Below are 24,861 nucleotides of genomic sequence, written 5' to 3' on the forward strand. Positions count from 1 at the left end.
GGAAAAAAGGAGAACTGATTGTATAAATAGAAAAAAAATTAAAATTAACAAGAACAGGACACAAAACTCCACCAGGTCATGAATGGATTGACAATTTAATAGGAAAAAAAAACATGTAAACAGAGGTTTGAATATTTAATCTTTTTTTTTTTTTTTTTTTTTTTAAACTTCTTTTCAACGATAGAGCCAAGCATCAGGCTTTAGATTTGGAGGAGACAAAAAGTCTCGAAAAGATATAAATCATCTACAAGATCTAGGACGGAAGACCAGAAAGCCTCGACTGTACATATGTGGCCTTTTGCAGTTTTTTTTGTTTGTTTGTTTGCACTTCTTGGAAGTCAGTGTTTTTAATCAGGGAGAGCGTCGGGAAATTGTGCCGACAGGACGACTCGTCCTCAGCGGGCGTAAAAAACCTGCGTTCGACTTCTGAAGCCCTGATCTGATAAAATCTCTCGAAACAAAAAGATTGACATGATTCAACCCTGAACCGAAGCGCCGGATTGATTACCTGTACTGTTGGGGGGACTGGGTTTCTGAGCGATAGCTGCAGGTGCCCGCGCTCCTTCCCTGAAACGTGAACCTGTTTGGATCGAATTGTCTGCGGTTCCGAAGACTTGACTGCTGTCGAATTCAAGATATTTTTGTAACCGGAAAAATTGCAAGCGACATCATTACAAACAGGCGAAAAAAAAAAAAAATCTCCTATGATATTTGTATTGCAGTATGAAAAGTATACTTTTTTTAATATGCAATCAAGCCCACAAAAAAAGTATAATTTACTTAAATTATTTTAAATTCTTTCTTTTTTTTTTTTAATACCAATTTGGTGTACAAACGACAGACCGTCACGTCTACACAAACTACTCGAGATCATGTAACCCCTTGATGTGATTACTCGAAGGTATGAAAAAGAACAGAGCAGCAACATCTGCACAAACATGTGCACATTCAAGTACATAAAGAAATGAGGAAAAAAAAACAACAAAACACAAAAAAATTGAGAGGAATAATAAGAAAAATTTTCAGATGAATCGATATACATCAGCCACCAGTTTTCCTCAGTCTGATTGGCACTTTTGTGAATTAAGGAGTGCATTTGTGGTTTTCTTTAATAGAAATTCAATTTGGGTCACGAGCGGTGAATTTCCTCCCACCCTCTCCGCAAGTCGTGTGTATATACTTTAAACCTTTTCCCATTTACCCCTTCATTTACATGTGTAAAGAGAGCTGCAGGATCCCTTTAAGTGCAACTTCATCTGACCATTTTTTTATTTTTTTATCTCACCACAAAAAAAAAAAAAAAAGGACGTAAAAAGTCAGAGAGAGAAGTGTACATCTGTACCCTCCAATTTCGAGATGTTCATCGAAGCTGATGAAACCTTGATTTGATATACCAACCCTATGCAGGGAAAAATCCACCCTGAAACAAGAGTGAGAGAGATTTGTTTTGGGGTGGGGGTTGTTACATTACATGGTGTGAGAAAAGAATCACAACCAAAAACAGCAAATGTGTGGGAAAAAAAGATTTCATGATCTACATAAGTGGCTACAACAGCTTCTACGCTCATTGATTATTATCCAACAATCTTTAATGTAAAATTAATGATAAATCAAAAAGAGTTACAGCTCGTGAAGATTGGGATTTAAGAGGCCATGGGTATTAAAATTGAAGCTGGAGAGGCTGACAGTTAAAAGAAAAGTGGCGATTAAAAGGACTAAAGCATCGCCGCATCGGCCTCTTCAGGGATCCCACTACATCCCATTTCAGCACCTCGATCAGCGCCCAAATCTACACCCAATTTAGCTCCACTGCCGTCATAGTTGAAAAGCACCGGTGTCCCTGGATGCCAATCAAGATCAAATTTGATTTGAAGTCCCTCAGGGTGGATTTTTCCTTCAAATTGTTAGCGAGGTTGATGCAGGAACCGCGAAACCCTAAACGGAAATGCCGAAACGCCACTTTATGGGGATAACAGCTGACGTTTCCATGCACAAAAGAAATGCCACAAAGCACACAATCGGAGCTAAACCACTATAACGCAAAGAACATGAGCTGCCACCAGATTGCACCAGCACGTCAACGACGCCTTCGTGTCCGTTCAACCAAATCAACAAATACATTTTCTTTTTCCCCTAGAAACTAGTTCATCGTGCTTTACTTCAGTTTCGCCGCTCTGGGATTCCGTCATTCACCAAAGGATTCGCTCAGTCGTCAACGAAACAGGAATTTACGTGAAAACAAAGAAATGAGAAAATCAGTAAAAATGAACGGAGCGTTCCAGATCATTTAAATCGAATTTGGGAAGGAAGAAAATTAATTCTGGTGAATGATGGCACAGATCAGGAAACTGAGGTTCAGGCACGATCAAGATATTTAGCTAAAACACTCCCCCCCCAAAAAAAAAAACCCTTCCAGCTTCACCAAAACACTTGCGGACGTTGACTCGTACGTCCGATGCTGATCATGTGTTACACCGAAAACTGGACTTGTTATATGTCCATTATACGAACAGCACTTACTAATCTACCTAGATATATTATAAAGTTTCGCCGCTATCATCAGGAAGTGACGAAGATTACTGGAAAGTTCTTTCTGCCGCTTCACAGAATGTCCGTCGGTCTCGGTCTCGCTCCTCATTTGTTCATCGGCGTTCTCAAAACCTTTGCGTCAGTGTAGTGTACACGGAGGAGAAAAATGCTTCCGAGATTTTATATATACATTTTCTTTTTTTTCTTTGAGAGTTCGATTCAAATCTTCGTGTACACGCTTCATGGGTTTCTGTGCAGTGAGCCAAAAAAAAACTTTTTAACATGAAGAATGAACATTAGCACTGAAATCTGAAAACCTGAATGGAAAATCGCAAAAGCAGTTTTTCTCCTTCGTGTCATTTCGTGTGCAAAAGGTGTGTGCAACTATATAGAGTCATATTTGTATATATTTGTATGTATATATATATATATATATATATATATATATATATATATATATATATATATATATATATATATATATATATATATATATATATCTTACCTAGAGCTTAGTTTAAAAAAAAAAAAAACAAAAAAAAAAAAACAAACAAACAAACAAAAAAAAATCTTTGCCATCTTTGTTAACTTGCGAGTATATTTAAAAAAAAAAAAAAAAGAAAAAAGAAAAAAAGTGAAATAATTAGAGCATGGAGGCGATCGCCAAACGTTTATCATCGCTTTCAAATCGAAAAGAATGGAAAATCCTGGCAAGGGATCCTCTGAAACGGCGAACGGAATTATAGAAACCCAATGCAAAGGCCTCGGGAAAGATCTGAACGCAGTCTCCATCACCTTAGCTAAACAAAAAAACTACCAAAACAACCCCAAACTATTATGAAGGGAAAGCGGAACCACGCGCACGCCTTGTGAATCCCCCGCCCTACGCTTCCAGAATTATCTATAAATCTCTAGGTATTTACCACACCGCAAAAAAAGACGACTGCTTATTCTGCCTTTTAAAGACCACCAGCCAGGATGGTGTTTTTAAACACTGTGGGACCAAACACCAGAGAATAGGAAATAAAAGAGCGAAAGAACACGGCGCTATGAGGGGAAAGAGTGCGAAGCCTCGGAAAGGTGTGGGAAGGATGTTTTTCCTGTGAAGGCGATTAGCCTCGCGAAAAAAAAAGAAAAAAGACCGGTCGTAGTACGAGTGGAGGAGGAACACACAAAACATCATCTAACAAAAAAAAAAGTTCTCCCTCTCGGTCTGGCTCCAAATGAATCAGCTTGTGTGGTTGTGCCTGGGGCACAGGGGATACAGCCTGCAGTACAGACAAGGGCACGGGAAGGACCTGGATGCGTTGTATGGGCCTGAAGCGAGTGTCAGGAGGTTGATTAGAGCTGGAAGCCCTCCATGGGGGCCTCCTGCTGAGGAAAAAGGTACTGCTGCTGGTTCTCGTCCACCTGCGGGGCCAGACTGGCATCTTCCTCTTCCACGCCGAAATAGTGCTCGATGAGATCAAAGGCCTTCTGGTAGATCTCCTGGTTCTCGTGGCTCTGCAGGAACTCGATCTTGTCCAGGCCTTATGAAAAAACAAGGAGGAACATCAGCCTCTAAATAACTCACTGAGATATCACATCACACACACACAGTACGTGTGTGTGTGTGTGTGTGTGTGTGTGTGTGTGTGTGTGTGTGTGTCTCTGTCTGTCTGTCTGTCTGATATATAGATATACGGTGAGGAAAATAAGTATTTGAATATATTTAAATACACCCTGCTATTTTGCAAGTTCTCCCACTTAGAAATCATGGAGGGTCTGAAATTGTCATCGTAGGTGCATATCCACTGTGAGAGACGTAATCTAAAAAAAAAAATCCAGAAATAACAATGTATGATTTTTTAACTATTTATTTGTAGGATACAGCTGCAAATAAGTATTTGAACACCTGAGAAAGTCAATGTTAATATTTGGTACAGTAGCCTTTGTTTGCAATTACAGAGGTCAAACGTTTCCTGTAGTTTTTCACCAGGTTTGCACACACTGCAGGAGGGATTTTGGCCCACTCCTCCACACAGATCTTCTCTAGATCAGTCAGGTTTCTGGCCTGTCGCTGAGAAACATGGAGTTTGAGCTCTCTCCAAAGATTCTCTATTGGGTTTAGGTCTGGAGACTGGCTAGGCCACGCCTGAACCTTGATATGCTTCTTACAGAGCCACTCCTTGGTTATCCTGGCTGTGTGCTTCGGGTCATTGTCATGTTGGAAGACCCAGCCTTGACCCATCTTCAATGCTCTAACTGAGGGAAGGAGGTTGTTCCCCAAAATCCCCTGTCATCCTTTCCTTAATACAGTGCAGTTGCCCTGTCCCATGTTCAGAAAAACACCCCCAAAGCATGATGCTACCACCCCCATGCTTCACAGTAGGGATGGTGTTCTTGGGATGGTACTCATCATTCTTCTTCCTCCAAACACGTTTAGTGGAATTATGACCCAAAAGTTCTATTTTGGTCTCATCTGACCACATGACTTTCTCCCATGACTCCTCTGGATCATCCAAACGGTCATTGGCAAACTTAAGACATGCCTGGACATGTGCTGGTTTAAGCAGGGGAACCTTCCGTGCCATGCATGATTTCAAACCATGACGTCTTAGTGTATTACCAACAGTAACCTTGGAAACGGTGGTCCCAGCTCTTTTCAGGTCATTGACCAGCTCCTCCCGTGTAGTTCTGGGCTAATTTCTTACCTTCCTTAGGATCATTGAGACCCCACGAGGTGAGATCTTGCATGGAGCCCCAGTCCGAGGGAGATTGACAGTCATGTTAAGCTTTTTTCATTTTCTAATGATTGCTCCAACAGTGGACTTTTTTTCACCAAGCTGCTTGCCAATTTCCCCGTAGCCCTTTCCAGCCTTGTGGAGGTGTACAATTTTGTCTCTAGTGTCTTTGGACAGCTCTTTGGTCTTGGCCATGTTAGTAGTTGGATTCTTACTGATTGTATGGGGTGGACAGGTGTCTTTATGCAGCTAACGACCCCAAACAGGTGCATCTAATTTAGGATAATAAATGTAGTGGAGGTGGACATTTTAAAGGCAGACTAACAGGTCTTTGAGGGTCAGAATTCTAGCTGATAGACAGGTGTTCAAATACTTATTTGCAGCTGTATCATACAAATAAATTCGTTTAAAAATAAATAAATCCAGAAATCACAATATAGATTTTTTTAGATTATGTCTCTCACAGTGGACATGCACCTACGATGACAATTTCAGACCCCTCCATGATTTCTAAGTGGGAGAACTTGCAAAATAGCAGGGTGTTCAAATACTTATTTTCCTCACTGTAGATATATATACTAGGGGTGGCACGGTTCACAAAACCCACAGTTCGGTTCGTATCACGATTTTAGGGTTACGGTTTTCGGTTCTGTACGGTTCTTGTTATTTTTTCTTTTAATCTTCAACACTCCTCACAAGAAATTTCCTTCAGCTTTTGATATATAGCTTATTAGCTTAATTATCCACAAGTTTATTTGGCAAAAAAAAAAAAAAAAAAAAAAAAAAAAAAAAAAAAAAAAAAGTGTCGGCGAGAGAGAATAATATTAAATATAATATTTAACCGCGGCTCGAGTACATTCATATATATTGAATATACACACACACACACACACACATATATATATATATATTTTGGTTTTACGTTGAAATAATTTGTGCTTTTTATTTCTCTCCGAATTGACTGTTTGTGTGTGCCTGTAAGTCTACGAGCTGAGATGAAGAAACTCCTCCCCTCCGAGTAAATGTTTAATCACTATGCTCTAAAGTTAGGGGGCGCTGACCCATCATTCCACACTTTAACATGGCGAGCGGTGGTGAAGTAAGGCTACAGTACGGGGAGGCACCGGCGTCTTTTAAATCTGTGGTGTGGAGACATTTCGGTTTTGCTGTTGAGTATAATGCCGAGGAAGAAAAAACGTCAAACAAAAAAATGACTGTCTGCAAGCATTGTTTTACACGTGTAGCCTACTCAAACGGAAACACTTCCAATATGATTGCACATCTGCGGCGCCATCACCCAGCAATATCAATGTCTGAAGGCAGGATAGCAGAGCAGGTAATAAAGTCCTCCAAAAACAACAGTGCCTCGCTGAATCCTTCCAGCATACATACCCAACTGGTTCTGAGAGACACATGAAAATAACAAAGGCAGTGGGGGTGCTCATTGCCAAAGATTTGCAGCAGTTTTCGGTGATTTTCTTCTTATAAAAACACTCGATCCGCGTTAAAGAATACCGTCTCGCACTTTTTTTCAGCACCGAGATCATTCCCGACCTCTATGAAAAGACATGCACAGTATTGTGTACGAATTGGCTCAAGCACAGAGCCTTGCTCTGACCACAGATGGTTGGACCTCGCGGGCAACCGTGAGTTACCTCACTGTAACTGTTCACTACATGTCGGATTGGGAAATGAAAAAGCGCTGTACTCCAAACCCGTCCCCTGTATGAAAGTCATACAAGCGCTCATTTGGCAGAAGAGTTCTTTGCTTTTAAGTAAAATAAAGGAGTATTGCAATAAATCATTTTTATTTGTTTCTTCTTAACCTCTTACTGTTTATATTGCCTACGCATAGAATAACAAAAAACACTTGTGTTAAGCCATCAGAACCGAACCGAACCGAAAACCGTGGTTAAAAAACAGAGGTATGTATTGAACCGTGGGCTAACTGTATTGTTGCATCCCTAATTTATTTATTTATATATATACATACACATACATACACACACACACACATATATACACACACATATATATATATATATATATATATATATATATATACACACACATATATATATATATATATATATATATACACATATATATATATACACACACACACACACACACACACACACACACACACACACACACACACACACACACACACACACACACACACACACACACAAACAGTCGTCTCGTACAAACAGTGGTGTGAAAGTGTTTGCCCCTAGACCTAATAACTGGTTGGGCCGCCCTTAGCAGCAACAACTGCAATCAAACGTTTGCGATAACTTGCACTGAGGAGGAATTTTGGTCACTCATCTATGCAGAATTGTTGTAATTCAGCCACATTGGAGGGTTTTCGACCATGAACCACCCTTTTAAGGTCATTAATAATTTTTTAAGTAATTAAACATGTTATCGTTTACTAATATTTAAATTAGTTTGATGATCTAAAACATTGAAGTGTAACAACAATGCAAAAAAATAAGAAATCAGGAAACATATATAAAGTTACATTAGCATTACCATAGGCCTCCTCTATGAGGCTGCAGTAAGGGTTAAGGCCACTGCAGTTCTGCTTGGCCTCCTGCTCTCCCAGTCTCAGGATGTTCTCCAGTCCATTCAGAGCGACCTGCACGATTTTGGAGTCCATCACGGTCAACAGATCGCACAAGGGCTTAATGCAGCCCAAATTAACCAGATACCTGCAGAGAGAGAGAGAGACAGAGAGAGAGACAGAGAGAGAGAAAATAAGAGTGAGGAATGAACTCATGGACTGAGCTGCACTGCTTCTTCTGAGGAGGTCCAATTACATAACCTGAAAGAGATTGGATTATTTTGTGTATCATATGGTCATCTAAACACAAACTATTATATAGTCTTCTGATTTCATTACAGCTGGGGAACAGTCATTCACTCTCTGTAATGAAATCAGAAGACTATATAATAGTTTGTATTATATAGCCGATTTTGCTTTTATATTTGTTTGCCATTGTAATTAAGAAAAAAAATAAATAAGGTAATTTTGAAACTGATTGCGGCAACACGTCTCAAAAAACTTGGGACAGGGCCATGTTTAAGATGATGGTGGCGTTTCTGGATCATGTTTACATATGGCTTCTTCTTTGCATGATAGAAATTATCCTGCATTTGTAAATAACTTCTGGAGATGTTTCTAAACCCATACAGTGATTTCCATTACAGAACCATTCCTTTTTTTTGTTTTTAAATGCAGTGCAGCCTGGGGGATTGAAGATCACAGGCAATACTGATTTCCATCCTCGTCCCTTTCCACATTTTTCTCCAGCTTCTCTGAATTATTTCATGATGTGTACTATAGATATGTTCAAACTCTGAGCTATTTATGGTTCTCCAATGGGTTGCCAATTAACCCAATGATTTGCTCCTCCAGCTGTTTCTTTTTAGTAACACTGACTTTTCCAGGCTTTTGTTGCCTGTCTCACTACTGTTTTTCTTTATTTATTAAATAATGTTTTTTGTGTACATATATACAGTGGTACCTCGACATACGAGTTTAATTCGCTCCGTAAACTTGCTGGTATGTCAATTTGCTTGTATTTCAAAGCAAATTTCCCAATTGAAATTAATTGAAATGCCATTAATCCATTCCAGCCCCCAAAATGCCACCCCAGTTGTTTTTGTTACGTGTTTTTGAATAAGAAAAATTTAATTATAAATGACAAATATTGTATAAAAACATAATAAAAGAGAAGGTAAAGATATATTAAGGTTTTATTCAGTGTATTTTCCTTGGAGATGAGACGACTTGAGCTAACGAAAACGCTGGTGGGGTGTGTGTGTGTGTGAGAGAGAGAGAGAGTGTGTGTGTGTGTGTGTGTGTGTGTGTGTGTGTGTGTGTGTGTGTGCGGGGGGGGGGGGGGGGGGTTGGTATGTAGAGGCGATAAGCGGAGGCGGAGGGAAAACTTGTTTTTTACTATCACTTCTGTACACTACGTATCCCTAAACTTAAAAATTTTTACTTTTTCTTCTTTGCTTATCTTAATTTTCGTCACAATCTTCGCTTTCTGGCTTCGATTCGCCATCTAGCTGCGCCGCCTCGAGTTCGCACCTCAAGTTTTTGTTCGCGTATCAAAGCAAAAAATCGACCGAGTGACCGCTCGTATCTCAGAAAACTCTTCGGTCAAGGCACTCGTATGTCAAGGTACCACTGTACAAGGCTTATATCCTTTCATGCAAGGTTTATGAAACCAATCGCAATTAACATCTGCGAGTTTTCTTTTATAAAATCTTTATTTACATGGCCCTTGTCATCTACTTGGTAACTCTGAGGCAGTAAGTTTAGAAGCCTCAAATTTCTCTTTGGTGATTGGGGCAGCAGCTCTCACACGTCCAAGTGTATAAAGTAGAAAAAAAATAACAAAATAGAAACATAAAGTGGACTGGCCACATTTGCAAACAGAGACCTTTTGTTAAAACACTTTAATTAAACGAAAAAAATAATTAACAATATTTGAAGATGAAGATATCATAAATAAATAAAAAATACAAATTAAATAAAAATAAAAAAAACCTCTAAACAAGTCTTAATTTTTTAAATTTTACCGGATTTGTTCGGGCGTGCCTCCGGACGTGGCGTTCGTGATGGCCCACGCGGCTTCTTTTCTGGTGCGAAACTCGGCTTTCTGGAGGATTTCGATGAGAACGGGGAAGATGTTGGCGTCGATGACGGTCTAAGGAAAGGTAACAGGTTACATAATAAATATGGATACTTTTCTATTTTGCAGATGGATTTAAAAACCCATCAGAACAGCAGCTGGGGCGAGTGGATGGATCTGGAACCTGGATCTGAGCTCGGTTTCCTGCTGTGATGTTGGAGATGGTCCAGCAGGCTTCCTTCCTGATTGATTCCTTTGCGCTGCTGAGCAGGTGAAGGAGGCAGGGGAGAGCTGAGCAGTTCAGTACCACCTTAAACAAAGCAAGACAAAAAAGATGGACAGAGAATTCAATATTTAATTCAATCGTTTTTGACTGCTCAAAAGTTTTTGTTTTCGCAAAAACAAAAAAAACGAGTTGAAATAAGTAAAACAGTTAAATAGAATCTTTTAAAAGAAAATTAAATAATACATTTAATACACACTTGTATGCACATCTGTATTACCCAAATGGGGTCTACTAAATGAAAACTTTTTAATTAAATTCTTCCATTTATTTTATATTATTTAAACAATTTGTGCTGATTAATTGATTGCTCAATTTAATCAATATAATAATAATAATGTGTACTGAATTAATTTAGTTAATTTTTTTGAAAATATTTTATTTTATATATAAATGTTATAACTGAATTTTGCGTACCGTTGCACCCTCAATATTCACACTTACCTGTGTCTGAATGTCATCTCCGGTGACTATGTTCCCGACGGCTCTCAAAGCCGGAGAAGCCACTTTATAATCGGAGTGCCTGGAAAAAAAACAAAACAAACAATTTATCAGTTATACTGACTATCTGCCAAAAATCCATATTGATAGTTTTTCCGGGTTTTGTCTTTTGCCGGAGCAGATTAAGAGCTTTTCAGTTTTTACAGCAAAGAGAGCGGCCTCTGGGGACGAATCACTGACACTACGTGCTGTTTGTTGAGGTCTTTTTTTTGGGGGGGGATTTAGAGAGTTACTTTTGTTTAATTTAGAATGAATCTTATTTTCCTCTATATTTATGAATATAATCATTCATTTAGCACATTTTTATAACTCAGTACTGTTTTTTTATAATAAAGTTCAGTTCTATTTTACGTTTTTTTTTTTTGCGACTCACATGAGCAGTTCGACGAGTCGCCTGCAGACTCCCGAGTCGATCACAGCCTGGATCTTCTCGTTGGGTCCGTCTGAGAGGTAGGACAGAGCCCAGCAGGCGTCAGCCAGCAGATCGGGATCGCTGCTGAACAGTAGGCGGGACAGTACAGGTAGGCACTGGGACACCTGATGCAGGAAACCAAAAAAAACAGCCCATTACATGAAATGAGGACTAATTCTGACTGAACCACTATCAGCCAGTAGTAAAAGGAAGTGGGAGCTCAGTGGATAAGATGTTAGACTTCAGATCGGAAGGTCATGGGTTAAAATCCCATCAACACCAAGCTGCCCATGATTGGTCCTTGAGCAAGGCCCTTAACCTTTAGATAACCAAGTCGCTCTGGAGAAGGGCAAATCCAGGCCGATAAGAACCTGCTGATTAAAGTGAAATAGAGCATCTTGATTGCAGAAGGGGATCAACCCAAATAAATGGTCAACCCAATACAAAAACAAAAATTAAAATTTCAAGCCACGTGTCTCTGCTATAACACAATCAACACTGATAATTTACTAACAATTTATTTTTTATTTCATTCAGAAAGTACGGGAACAACAGGACAGAGTGTCAGCCTTCATGCACTCAGCTACACTTTATGAACACAAGCACCGAGACACCTGACTTTCCAGCCATATGTGGTTTGTCCTCAAGGTTCTACCACAAAGTAGGAGGCACAATTGTATAGGATGTCTGAGTGTGGTAGCATGGCATTTTCCCTTTACTTGAACAAGGACATGTTTTTATGGGATGGAGTAAAAGTGGCCTGATATAAAAATCTGGACCTCAACCCTATTAAACATGATACATTAGAATGCTGACTGCACCCCATACCTCTCTTTACCTCACCTATGACATTTCTTGTGCTTGAATGAGCACAAATCTCTAGAAACACATTCCAAAATCGAGTGGAACATCTTCCCAGAAGAGTGGAGGTTATTCGAAATAAATAAATAAATAAATAAATAAATAAGGAACTAAATGTGGAATGGGACGTTTACAAAGCACACATGGTCAGGAGTCCAAAACCATGTCCATAAATTATTGGTATAAAGTCACGTGAACTGGTGAAAGGGACCAACCTTTTCGAAGTCAGGTGGTGGACTTTTGCCTCTGCAGAGGTTAGAAAGCGCCCAGACAGCATTCCTGGTCATTGTGAGACGAGTTGATTTGGTCAGCAGCCTGGATGGGGTGAAAGAGACAGGCGTGAGGCAAAACGAACAAAAAGCAAAACGAGGAGTATTCGAATTTGTCAGAGCGCTCACATTAACAGTGGGGGAAGGATATTGCAGTTCAAGACGAAGTCTCTGCACATGGCGCTGTCTCCTGCGATATTCCCTAATGCCCACACGGCCTAAAACACACACACACACACACACACACACACACACACACACACACACACACACACACACACACACACACACACACACACACACACACACACACACACACACACACACACACACACACACACACACACACACGAATTAACAGTAATCAATAATGACAAGGTGCTGTCCAATAAAAGCAGGTCCTGTAGTTTACATTCTTTGTCTTTGTTATACTTGTGATGTTCGATAGTGAAAGTTCAACATGTGGATCACTTCATACAGCGATGTGTATATAAGTTTTTGAATTCTAGCAACACTGAAAAGGCTATCATGTGCAGACACCTGACAACCAATGGTATTTCACGGAATTTTTTTTGCATTCCTTTAGACTGCAGCTTTTCAGGTGAAAATATATTTTATATATATATACAAATAAAGGATGTATGAACAGAAATGGAATTGAGCAATAATGCAGTTTGTGGACTACAGTTCATCCTTCAACACCATAATTCCATCCACACTCACCTTTAAGTTGGAGGTCCTGGGACACAGCCTGCCGCTGTATCAATGGATCTCCAACTTCCTGACAGACAGACCACAAGCCGTACGGGTGAGCAAACACACCTCATCCACCCTCACTCACAGCACCGGAGCTCCCCAGGGTTGTGTTCTGAGCCCCGTGCTGTACTCACTGTACACATATGACTGTGTGGCCACTTCTAGCTCCACCACCATCATCAAGTTTGCTGACGACACTGTTGTGGTGGGCCTGATCCCCAACAACAACGAGACGGCCTACCTACAGGAGATTAAAAACCTGGAGAGATGGTGCCAGGAAAACAATCTTCTCCTGAACGTCAGCAAGACTAAGGAGTTGATAGTGGACTTCAGCACGACGCTGGAGCGGTCATACCGCTAAACATCAACGGGACCACAGTAGAGTGGACAGTTTCCGATACCTAGGTGTTCACATTACACAGGACCCGTCTTGGTCCGGTCACATTAACACCCGGGTGAAGAAGGCCCAGCAGCGTCTGTACCATCTGAGACGCCTAAGGAACTTTAAACTACCCTCTCAGGTGCTAAAGACTTTCTACACTTGCACCATTGAGTGCGTCCTGACGGGTAGCATCACTTCCTGTTTCTTGAACAGCACCTTGCAGGACAGGCGAGCCCTCCAGAGGGTGGTGCGGTCAGCTGAACGTACCATCCGCACCAAACCTACAGCACGCGGTGCCGGACCAGGACCAGGAAGATTGTAAAGGACCTCAGCCATCCCAAAAATACACTCTTTTCTTTGTTGCATTCAGGGAAGCGGCTTCCACTCCTTGAAGACTGTGGATGATTAGCAGTGCATGAGTGCCCTTTTTCCGAACCATCAATCACAGAAATGAGAAATCAGAAGGTACGACGCGCTACGAAAAGAACACTTCCAGGACACATTACGGAAGTGGCAGGAACAGTGCTGTATCGATGTGCAAGGTGATCTTGCGTACACGTAGACAAATAAAATACTTTCTTGCAGACATGGCAAGTCTTGAAACTTTTTGATACCACCTCGAATGGCCTCCACCACTCCACCCATTTTCACTTCTTCATCCTCAAATCGTGGTTGGAAATGAGCAAGAATGAAACAGAAAGATGTACGGGAGAAGTTTTTTTCCCTGCTTTCATTTCTTTAGATGATGAAACCTTGTGGTCAAACCTTACAGAAATAAGAGTCTTGTTTCATTCAGTGTTAATGAGCTTCTTAGCTCATCAGCACGATCAGTGTTTGTTTGCTATACGCATTAGTCGACTATTTCAGGGGTACAGAGAGAAAAGATAAAAGTCTAAAAAGGAATATTTGAACCGCTTCCTTCAATTTCATTTTTGCAAGACTGCTGATAAAAACAAGAAAAACTTCCCTAAACATTGAAAAGCTTCACCACGACACCCATAGACACAGAGGGGAAACAGGACTTAAACGTGAAGAAACAGGAAAGCTCCAACAGCTGAAATAACCACCACAGGGCCAAAGAGAAATGTGTTTTTGCACTTTAGGTTCTGTGTTGAGCCCGAACTTAATTTGCAGCTCATTTCAATATGATTAAGAGCATTCATTTGGCTCGCGCAGCTTCACTGGCGCGCTAATGCCGGTGATTACACCGACAGCCGGCTCGAACTGCCTCGGTCTTCCGTTTACCTGCTCTTGGACGTCCTCGAACTCTGAGTTGAGCAGCTGGATGAACACCGGCACGGCACCTGCCTCGATCACAAACTTGGTCTGTTGAGATGTTCCCGAGGCGATGTTGGTCAGCGCCCACGCTGCTTCAAACTGCACAGGAAACAGACACATTAGCACGGTGAGGAAATCAGAAAAAGGACGTTTTTGCAAAGTATGTTTGCACTTACAAGATATTTGTTTTGGTGACAGAAGCTTTGAGTTGCACATTTTATTTTTAAGTAAAAAGGGAAAAAAAACAAAAAATTATAAATAAAAAAAAAGATAAGTTTTTGCACATTTTTATAAAGAAAAACAGTATTATTTGACAGAAAAAGTAAAGATTTAGATTAGTAAACATTCGTATTACACATTTTAAGTGTTCAGGCGGTAGATGCCTGGGGGAAGAACTTTTCTTGTGACTGACTGAACTGGTGCTCTGTACCGTCGGTCAGATGGCAAAAGTTAAAAAAGCATACGGTTTGAATGTGTGGAAACCAGAGTGATTTTCTGGGCAGGGGAGCAGCAATAATCCTTTCAGCCGTTCAATGCGTCCTCTGTAGTCTTCTGATGTCTGATTGTGTAGCTGAGCTCCTAAAATCCACAATCATCTTCCACCAAGGGGGTCCAGCAAGGGTCCAGTGATATCCTTCAGATAAGCAAACACCATTCTCTCAAATGACAATGACCACAGATGTTAGGGCAGTGGATCTGAAGATTCCTGGTTTCTTTTGGGATGAGGATGATGGTGGAATGTTTGAAGCATGCAGGCACTTGACATTTCCATTGATCTGTTAAAGATCTGCGAAAAGATGATGGTGAAACTTCTTTTCTTCTTTTTTGTTTCATGAAGACCTGACGCACATCATCTTCACTGATCTTAAGTACGGGGGGGGGGGCTGCTGGAGGTGTTATTAGTTGAGTGGCGAGATGGTCAAACCAGGTGTGAATTGTGAGACCGGGAGTTTCAAATCTACAGTAAAACTCGTTTAGGTCATCGACCAGTTGAATGAAAATTGATTTTCCAGCTTCCAGTGTGTTCCTGGTCTGATTATACATCTTCTTTGGCCTGACGAAGCAGCCTGAGTCTTGCTGTGAACCACGGTTTATCCTGGTTTTATGTTTTATGCATATATCCTCACAGAAATATGAGCTCATCCAGATCAGAGGCAGCCACTTTAAATACACTCTAATCAGGGCAGTGAAAACAGGCTGTGATGCCTGCTCTGTTTCATTGGTCTTAGATTTTAGATTTTGCCTGTATGTAGGGAGAAGATGAACTAGGCAGTGGTCAGAGTCCTGAAGCAGCTCTGCTCAGGTAAAGTGACTGTATTTGAAAGACAAGAGGGGGGTGTAGACGGTGGCTATGATTTCTTTTACCTGCAATGTGCAATCGGTGCTTTTTTCAAGGAACTCCACAAATCTGTTCACGACTCCCGGAGTGCCGATGACCTCGTCGATGGGTGGGTTCGGTTCTGCGTATGAAAAGCATTGGAAAATCGATAAGCTAAAAAAATTATAAACAGCAAAATACTTCATCCACCTTGATTTTGTTTATTTTCCTAAACTAGCACATGCTTTTTAATGCATTAAAGAACAATCTGTACTTCTTTCATTTAGTGGTACCTTCTAAAACATCCGCTGCATCGCTTATGCATCAGCAGCTACAAATATTTTTTTTAATAGTTTTTTTCTTATCGTAAAAAAGAGGAAAAATCTGATCCATCATGTGATCCTTAATCGAATCCTTAAACGTTGATCCATGATCCGTTCTTTTCCTGTTCTGTTTCCAGGAAGATGCAGCTCTACCTCTGCCATGTTAATCTATATTCTATGTGACTCTCAGGACACGCCTCGGCCTCCGTAGTGTTGTGATACTACGTCATTTACGTAGCAGCAGAGGTTAGGAAGCTGGGGTCAGCCATGATACAGCGCTTCTGGAGCATAGAGGGTTAGGGGCCTTACTGAAGGGCCCAAAAGTGGCAGCTTGGTGATGTTGGGGTTTGAACCCTCGACCACTGAGCTACCACTTCCTAATCTACTGTTACAGAGAATTCGTGCACACCTTTGGAAAGTAGTTTTCTGAATTTCTGAGTGGTCACCAACAGCAGATCAGGATCATCTGAGAAGAGCATTTCCACCATGTCTCTGGTTATGACTCCTTCCTGAAAAAACCAAAAGTAATAAGTAAATTTGCACACCAGATCCCATTTCTGCTCGATGTTCGACTCTATAATGAGCAGCAATAACAACGGTGAAACGGTTCAGCTCGGGATTATAGGATTATTCTAATGAAGTCAGCAAATGCACTGCTCTGAAGTGCTCCGACTCACTGGTGCTGTGCTGGAGCTGACGTAAGCGTCCATGTTAAGGCTGTCAAACATTCCTCCTTCCTCGTTCAGCAACTCCACGTTTCTCCTCTTAAACAGCTGCAGGAAGCAAAGACAGGCATGTCAGGGTGGCGGGTAGTGTGAGGAAAAGCACCGAGTAGTAACAGAGAAAAATTCATCGCATGTTCATAAGGGAGATGGATTTGCATTTTGAATCGTGCCTTGAAAAAAAAAAAAATCTAATCAAAGAATTTCTATGACGACATTCTATTATTTATTTAGACTTTATGATGTGGCATACAAAAACACTATATGGACATTTGAGGACACCTGATCACAAGATTCCTCTCACATTTCATCCCTATTTGCCCCTATAATTAACCTCCACTAGTCTGGGAAGATGTTCCATTACATTTTGGAGTGTGCTTGGGGCGAGTAAAGTCAGGTACTGATGTAGGTGAACTGAGGTGGTGTTCCAATTCATCCCAATATGGTTGAGGTTACATCAGGCCACTTGAGATCTTCCCCTCTAACCCATATCTTCATGGAGCTGGCTTTGTGCACAGGGGCACCGTCATGCTGGAACTTTACATGCTCAGAGTTCGAGTGATGGAAACATTTCATGCGACCGCATCCAAAGATGTCCGATACAATTGTGTGCCTCCAACTTTGTGGGAAAAGTTTGGGGAAGAACGACATGGATAGAAAATTCCTTTACATTAACATTATTTGGCAGACGCTTTTATCCAGAACAACTTGTATTTATCTCGTTTATACAACTGAGCAGCTATGGGGTTAAGGGCCTTGCTCAGGGGCCCAGGACTGGTAGCTTGCCATGGCTTGGATTTTAGCTCAGGATTGAAATGCCAAATTACAATGCCATAACCAAAAAGCGTCCACTTCCACAGGTGTCCTAGTACTTTTGTCCATATAGTGTACCATGATGGTGAATTTTTCGATCTGCACACTCCTTTGACTGTTATCTTTTCTCCTCGGTGCAAATGTGGCCTAGTTGGAGAAGATTAAATATATACCTACTAGTTTTTCACCAAACTCTGTGCTCGTCCACATTCAGCCTGCATAGCAGTAACCTTCCACCAGAGATTAAAACGTCCATGTCTCGACTTCCTGAAAGGAAACCTGGACGCCTCTTATATCATCCCATCACTGCTTTACTGTACTTCTAAATCGGCCCTCTCCTCTCTCGCTTTCTCTCTCTCTCTCTCTCTCTCTCTCTATCGAACATGCACCTGAGGTACCAGCGACTTTCTTCTCTTCAGATCTGCCCGATTCCTGCTGACACTCTACCTCTGGATGGTGTTCTCTTCAATTCCAAGTTCCACCTCAACAGCCTAAAGATCCGTGAATTTCCTAAGCAACTTAAGAACTGGATGGATTTGGACTGTAATTAACATCAACAATCTGTTAAAATGTGCTCAGGATCACAGTTGACATTTCAGCACCAATCACTGAACAGCACCTCAACAATGATGGAACTGTAATGAATGGACATTCAGTGTTGAGGATGAAGTTCCTCTCAAGGTTTCCTCTTCACACCACCTCGGGTTTTCGTTGCCACAGTCACCACTGGGTCACTTATTAGGGATAAACCTAGAATTATTAGGGACAAACATACATTCTTTTTTTTTTTACAACTTTATAACCTTTTTCTTTCTGTAAAAGCTGCTTTGATACAAAGTCCACGGTTAAAAGCGCTCTATAAAAAAAATGAAATATGGAATTGTTTTTAATAATAAATCTAATCTACATTGAATCTAAACTGGGGGGTAGTGCACTAGGGGGAAAGCTAGGACGAGGAGAAATCATGCAATCCTCGTTGTCGTGGACAGAGTTCGCCAATGCTTAATAGATAAAAACAGTTCTAGATTAGTTTTTATAATAAATTTTTTTTTTTTTTTTTTTTACAAATACTTAATTTTAGATTTTAGAAAACAACATCTTTCGGCTGCTCCCACTAGGGGTCGCCACAGTGAATCCTCCGTCTCCACACCCCCCAGTCCTCTACATTTGCCTCTTTCAAACCAACTACCTGCATGTCTTCCCTCACCACATCCATAAACCTCCTCCATGGAATTCCCCTTTTTCCTTCTTCCTGGCAGCTCCATCCTCAGCATTCTCCTATCGATATACCCCAATATAAAACATCTCAATCACCTCACCTAGTCTCCAAAACGTCCTACATGCGGGCCCCTCTAATAGAAACAATACCAATACTAATTCAGACCTGGAAATCATTCAAATCAAATTCTTTACTTTTTCAAAACATGTAGGAACCCTGTGTTTTCATACAAATGTCCAAGAGAATGTGGTTCATGACAAAAATAAAAAAATAAATAATTAAATCACTCTACAGGATCGTTTCAGTTCTTTTTCCAGAGTATCATGACAATAATCAAGAGAAAGGTCCACTTAATGATAGATTTTGTGATATTCTTTTCATGGGTCAATGCAGGACCCTGCAAACATCGTATGCAAATAAATCCCCCTGTCCAACCTGGGGTACAGGTCACCTCCCAGGCGAGTGTAATGCCTCGGGAAGAAAAGCGAACGTGGAACTATTACCTGCTGTTCTCGTTTCTGTTTCCTCAGCTGAATGCCTTCCTCTTCTCGTCTCCGGCGCATCTCCTCCAGATTGAGTGCTTTGTTCTTGTAGCGGTTCATCCTGTAGTTATCCTTCGCAGGACTTGCTGACGGCTCTGACATACAAAAGAGGATGAAAAACGTGAGCGTAAACTCAAACGCACCTTCGTGAGAAACCAAACTAAAACTTTTATCCGTATAACCTAAAACGAGTTTATAAGGATCGCTTCATAAACTTCATCCATGAAAGGTTCCTTGCTCGAATCTTTACTGCAGATGTAATGTGGAGATTTATGATTGTAAACGTATTTATGAAGCCTTCTAATGCTAGATTAGTTGTAATGCTCTGCGCCGTACAGACAAATGAGCTGAACCTTTCAAGAAATTCATATTGCCTATAAAAAGAGCATTATTACTATCAAATTTATTTTTCATATTCATTGCTATTAAAATCAAAACAGTTACTTCATATGGTTGATTCGAACAAATATTTAACTAGAGGTCGACCGATAGTGGATTGGACAGTACCTGCCGGTAACCGATTAATCAACCTATAATTCTAATTTAAAAAAATTTATAAAACACTCCATGTTAGGAAGGTACTGAACTTTATTATCCAAAAATAAATGAATAAATAAATAAATAAAAAACCACGAACAAAAATAAAAAACAGTGAATCATGTGCTAAATGAAACAAATATAATTATGTTCATTAATTAATATATATAATTAAATAGTGAATAAATTATAAATATAATATACCGCTCTGACGTGTAAAAACAAACAGCGGCAGTAATTTGCCTCTAGAGGCCACTCTCGTAATGACGGCGTACCGGAAGCCGGAAAAACTATTGGTATGGATTTTTTGCTAATAGCTGACAGTGCCGGCAAATCGACTATCGGTGCTTCGAGCTCTATTAATAAAGAAGGAAATTTTTTTTTCAAAGCCAAACATTTATTGTCAAATACAAATATGATATGATTAAAACACATTTAAATAGATTTAAAATGACATGACGATGCACGGCATTGAGGGAGTGTTATGAGGAGCGTTTTTGCATTAAGAGGGGTTTCTGCACAATGTCAAATTTAAGACTTTATAAGACCAATAATAATGAAATTTAAGACCTATATCACGACATCAAAACACACGTTTTTAGCAAACCAGGCTCTAGTTTTTTTTTTACAAGCCGAGTTCCGACAAACTTGCACTTCCCCATAACTAAAAAATAAAATCTGTTATACATCTGTGGCACAAGCTGGAAGAAATTTGCGCCAATAACAGAAAGCTGATTAACTGTTGCATGCTGGTCCCATTTGTAGTCGTAATACAGTGAATTATGTTTGGACCAGCGAAAGAAGAAACACGACCATTTTAGACTTTTTAAATCCCAGCGGTACGTCTTTAGGTGCGGTAGAAATCAATTTTCCCTTTACTTGAACTAGGAGACCCAAAGCCGCTCCAGCATGACCATGCCCAAATCCATCTCCATGAAGATATGGACCTCAAGCCTTGAGACACTTTTGGGATCAATTGCACCCCAGGCTTCGTCACCTAACCTACTTCAGTATCTGACGTTACTTGTGGCTGAATGAGCATAAAGCACACTCCAACATCTGGAAGAACGTCATCCCAGAAGAGTGGAGGTTATAACAGCAAATGGGAACTACATGTGGAATTGGAGGTTCTAATCTTAAGGTCAGGTGTCCAATTTTTTTTTCCATAAAGCGCAAGATTAGATCTAAACCGCTAAATGTAAAAAAAAAAAAATAAAATAAAAAATAATAATAATAAAAAAAATATATATATATAAAAAAAAAAATAATAAAAATAAATGATTAACGTGAGAATTCAACTCAAACAGTGTAAACAGCTCCGAATGCATGAAATAGAATTAAAACCAACTTTAAAAGTTTCAGGAACTCACCATATGAAGTAAAACAAAACAAACAAAAAAAAAAACGCAACAACACTCGATCTGTTAATCTGTTCTCTGGCTGCCAGGGACTGCAACATTGGCACATTTTCCCCTTACCTTGCTTTATCAAGGGTGCCAATATTTCTGCACCAGCCCTTATCCCTCACACTGTTTCAAAAGACTAATGACTCAGCTGATGAGTACGGTGTCCAACTTGACTGTTCAGTCACCTTCCTGCGAGAGAGAAAACCTTTTCCATGTGTTACAAATTTAGTTTTCCAGTAAAGCAAGCGTTCAGCGAGTGCAGCGTTACAGTTGTGCATCACCTGCAACTCGGAAATAGCAGTCGGCCTCACCGGAGCCATGACGCTGAAACCAGGCTCTAAAACAGAGGCACGGGAGATACTTGAGGCCCAGGTTAGAGTACTGATCACTCTACTGGTCACACCACACCATGACAATTCATCACTAATCATTTCATGAGACTAATCACACCGTAGCGACTAATCACTGATCACACTATGGCGAATAATAACTAGTCGCCCCCCTAGTGATTAGTCACTGCTCACACCAGGTGACTAATCACTTTGTGTAACTTGGGTTCCCTCTTGAGTCTGGTTCCTCTCAAGGTTTTCCTCCTTATGCCATCTCGGGGAGTTTTTCCTTGCCATCAGGGTCAAACACTTAAGAACGAAAGAGATCTTATTCATCTTTATCACCACATCTTTATCACCACATTATCTGTGTAAAGCTGCTTTGAGACAATATTAATTGTTAAAAGCGCTACACAAATAAAACAAATCGAAATAATCACGGGATGGCGACTAATCGCTCCAGCAGGCCTACATTCACAAACTGCTCTTGAACTCTTAAATCTGATTGGTCAGAAGGAGTCATCCCACCACCCTGTCGCTGATGATCCCAGACCAGCATGCCTTGTTGCACGTTACTCCTCGGAGAAAGAGGATTAACCACACGATAAGCCTGAGGGCACGAGGGTAATGACACCGTCGACGGTATAGGGTCTGAGCACGTGTGCAGCTGGTAAGGACGAACTAAAGGGCCACTGCATCGCTCTCTTTAGGTTGAGATGAGGCAACGTGCTAAATCCACCCTGCTGCATGTTCCCCTCGGAAACATGAACACGAGATGAAAATAACCGCCCACTCGGCCCCCTGTCCGAGATGTTGACTTGGTGACATCGACTTCCCATGCGGGGCTTTAGAGACGAGAGCTGCCCTGTGCCAGCTTATTTACAAGACTCTGCATTTAACGCGTTTATTTAAAAAAAGAAAAAGAAAAAAAGAAGCGACCGATGAATCGAGTGACGATCTGAGCAGACTGAAGACGATTCACATTACAGTGACTAATCACAACTCTATGATGCCCAAGTAAATTACCATGCCAACTGATCACAAAATACACAATAGCAACTAATTACAGGACACACTACGCTGACTAATTGCACCCTGACGACTAATCACACAAGGGACACCAATCATTGGTCACAGCATGGCGACTAATTACAGCAGACACCAATCACACTAAAGCAACTAATCGCCGTCAATCCATGACAACTAATCACACCAAAGCAACTAATCACACCAAAGCAACTAATCACTGGTCACTCCATGAAGACTAATCACAACACAGCGACTAATAACTGGTCACAACATGGTGACTAAACACACCATATTGACTCATTACTTACTCAGCTCATGTCTCATTCATTCCTGACCAGCGGTGTGCTTAAGGGCCTTGCTCAGGGGCCCATGAGTGGGAGTTTGATAAGGCTGGGATTTGAACGCATGACCTTCTGAAACCACTCCCCAATGAATCACACCATAGTGCCTAATCCCTGATCTCACCATGCAGAATAATCCCACTATTAGTCACTATGGCGACCAATCCCTGTTCCACTATGGCAACTTGGTCACTACACATCAACTAATCACAGACAAAAAAAGTTATGATCTGTCATTTTCTAATTCTGATGAAACTCGTGTAAATATTTCTTCCAGACAAATAAATAAGTATGCAAATGAACCAATGACATCACTTGGAGATTTAAATTTTATTTTAAATACAAGCACGGTTCAAATGCTTTCTCTAAAAAGTAATCACACTGACTATCATAATTCACCAAGTCAGAGAGCCGTTAATTACAAATAATAATAATAACAACAACAACAACAACAACAACAACAACAACAATAATTGTTATTATTATTAGATTAATAATGTTACAATTTAATAACAGCGCTACAGCTAAAATATTTGACCTTTATTCAAATGTTGTATTTGAATAATTTGTTTTTTTGAGAAATACCGAAGATGAAAACATTAAGTAGATTATTAAAATAAAAATAAACGCGAAATAATGCACCCGCATACCGCTCCGACAGAACGCTAACTCACTGAGGCTGAACTCCAATTCCCCCTTCCTCCCTTCGTAGGGACACTAGGTCTGGAATAAACACGTAAACCTGTCGCGCGCTCTGTAGTGGACTTCAAGTCCCACACGGACACATTTGAGATTCTCCAGCTCGCTAGCTCGCACCAACCTCGGCTGCTAATGAGGCGACTGAAGCGCATTAGCTGTCGACTGTTGTCGGGTTTAAAAAATCACCAACCGGACCCCAAATACACGAACCCGTCTCAGACAGGAACTCACCCATCTTGTTGACTTTACAAGGTAAGTAGTTTTAACGCCCTGCGTTGATTCAAAGGAAAGAATCTGCGGTCCCTCAGGGGCTTCTAGAAATCGCTCCTGACAAACAATATGTCGGAGATCTACGGAGCGTCCGACAGGACAAACTTAACAAAACGAGTAACAGCGGAACATCTATGCGCATGCGTAGTATAAATGCGTATTTTTCATATGTAATAAACATTCTTCAATATCATGAAAATGTAAATAATTTTTTGACTATTTAAGTCGATATATATATATATATATATATATATATATATATATATATATATATATATATATAGATAGATAGATAGATAGATAGATAGATAGATAGATAGATAGATAGATCTTCCAGACCAGTGAATACGAGTGGTACCACTGGATTACAGCCTCTGAGGGGCGGTGCACATTATGAATCTGCATCTGTGGTTGTATTTTATTTACATTTTTTACATTTTTGTCATGTTATTAGACAAATATTGATTCTGAACTGCTCCAGATGATGTAGGTGCACAGTTGCGGTTGAAATGTAGAGGTTTGGAGGCTTAACTGGGTTTCTTGCTTTAGTAAAATGGTTTTCACCCTCCATATGTGAAATTCCTCTCTCTCTCTGTAATGCCACACGTTGTTATATTGCGTTTTTGTATTGTATTGATGGTTTCTATAATCTAGATGTGATGGTGGTGGT

At 40.4% G+C, this 24,861-nt stretch overlaps 1 protein-coding gene across 2 annotated transcripts; it reads right to left on the reverse strand.

Moving 5' to 3' along the window:
- Positions 1-168: 168 nt before the first annotated feature.
- kpna6 (karyopherin alpha 6 (importin alpha 7)) lies at positions 169-24,308 on the reverse strand. 2 transcript variants are annotated; one of them, XM_083543316.1, is made up of 15 exons: positions 24,153-24,308; positions 19,542-19,675; positions 16,962-17,057; positions 16,694-16,793; positions 16,009-16,103; positions 14,611-14,742; positions 12,357-12,445; positions 12,174-12,273; positions 11,059-11,222; positions 10,629-10,707; positions 10,086-10,211; positions 9,849-9,976; positions 7,791-7,969; positions 3,010-4,058; positions 169-2,931 (listed from the first exon to the last, which is right to left on the reverse strand). In XM_083543316.1, exons 1-14 carry the CDS (start codon positions 24,154-24,156, stop codon positions 3,871-3,873), a joined length of 1,614 nt encoding a protein of 537 aa, XP_083399442.1. In that variant the 5' UTR covers positions 24,157-24,308; the 3' UTR covers positions 169-2,931; positions 3,010-3,870. The 2 variants fall into 2 exon arrangements, with proteins under 2 accessions (XP_083399442.1, XP_083399441.1); XM_083543315.1 differs by lacking the exon at positions 24,153-24,308 and having other exon boundaries at positions 19,542-19,697.
- Positions 24,309-24,861: the final 553 nt, after the last annotated feature.

This window comes from Silurus aristotelis, assembly GCF_946808225.1.
Source record: "Silurus aristotelis genome assembly, chromosome: 6".
NCBI lineage: Eukaryota > Metazoa > Chordata > Actinopteri > Siluriformes > Siluridae > Silurus > Silurus aristotelis.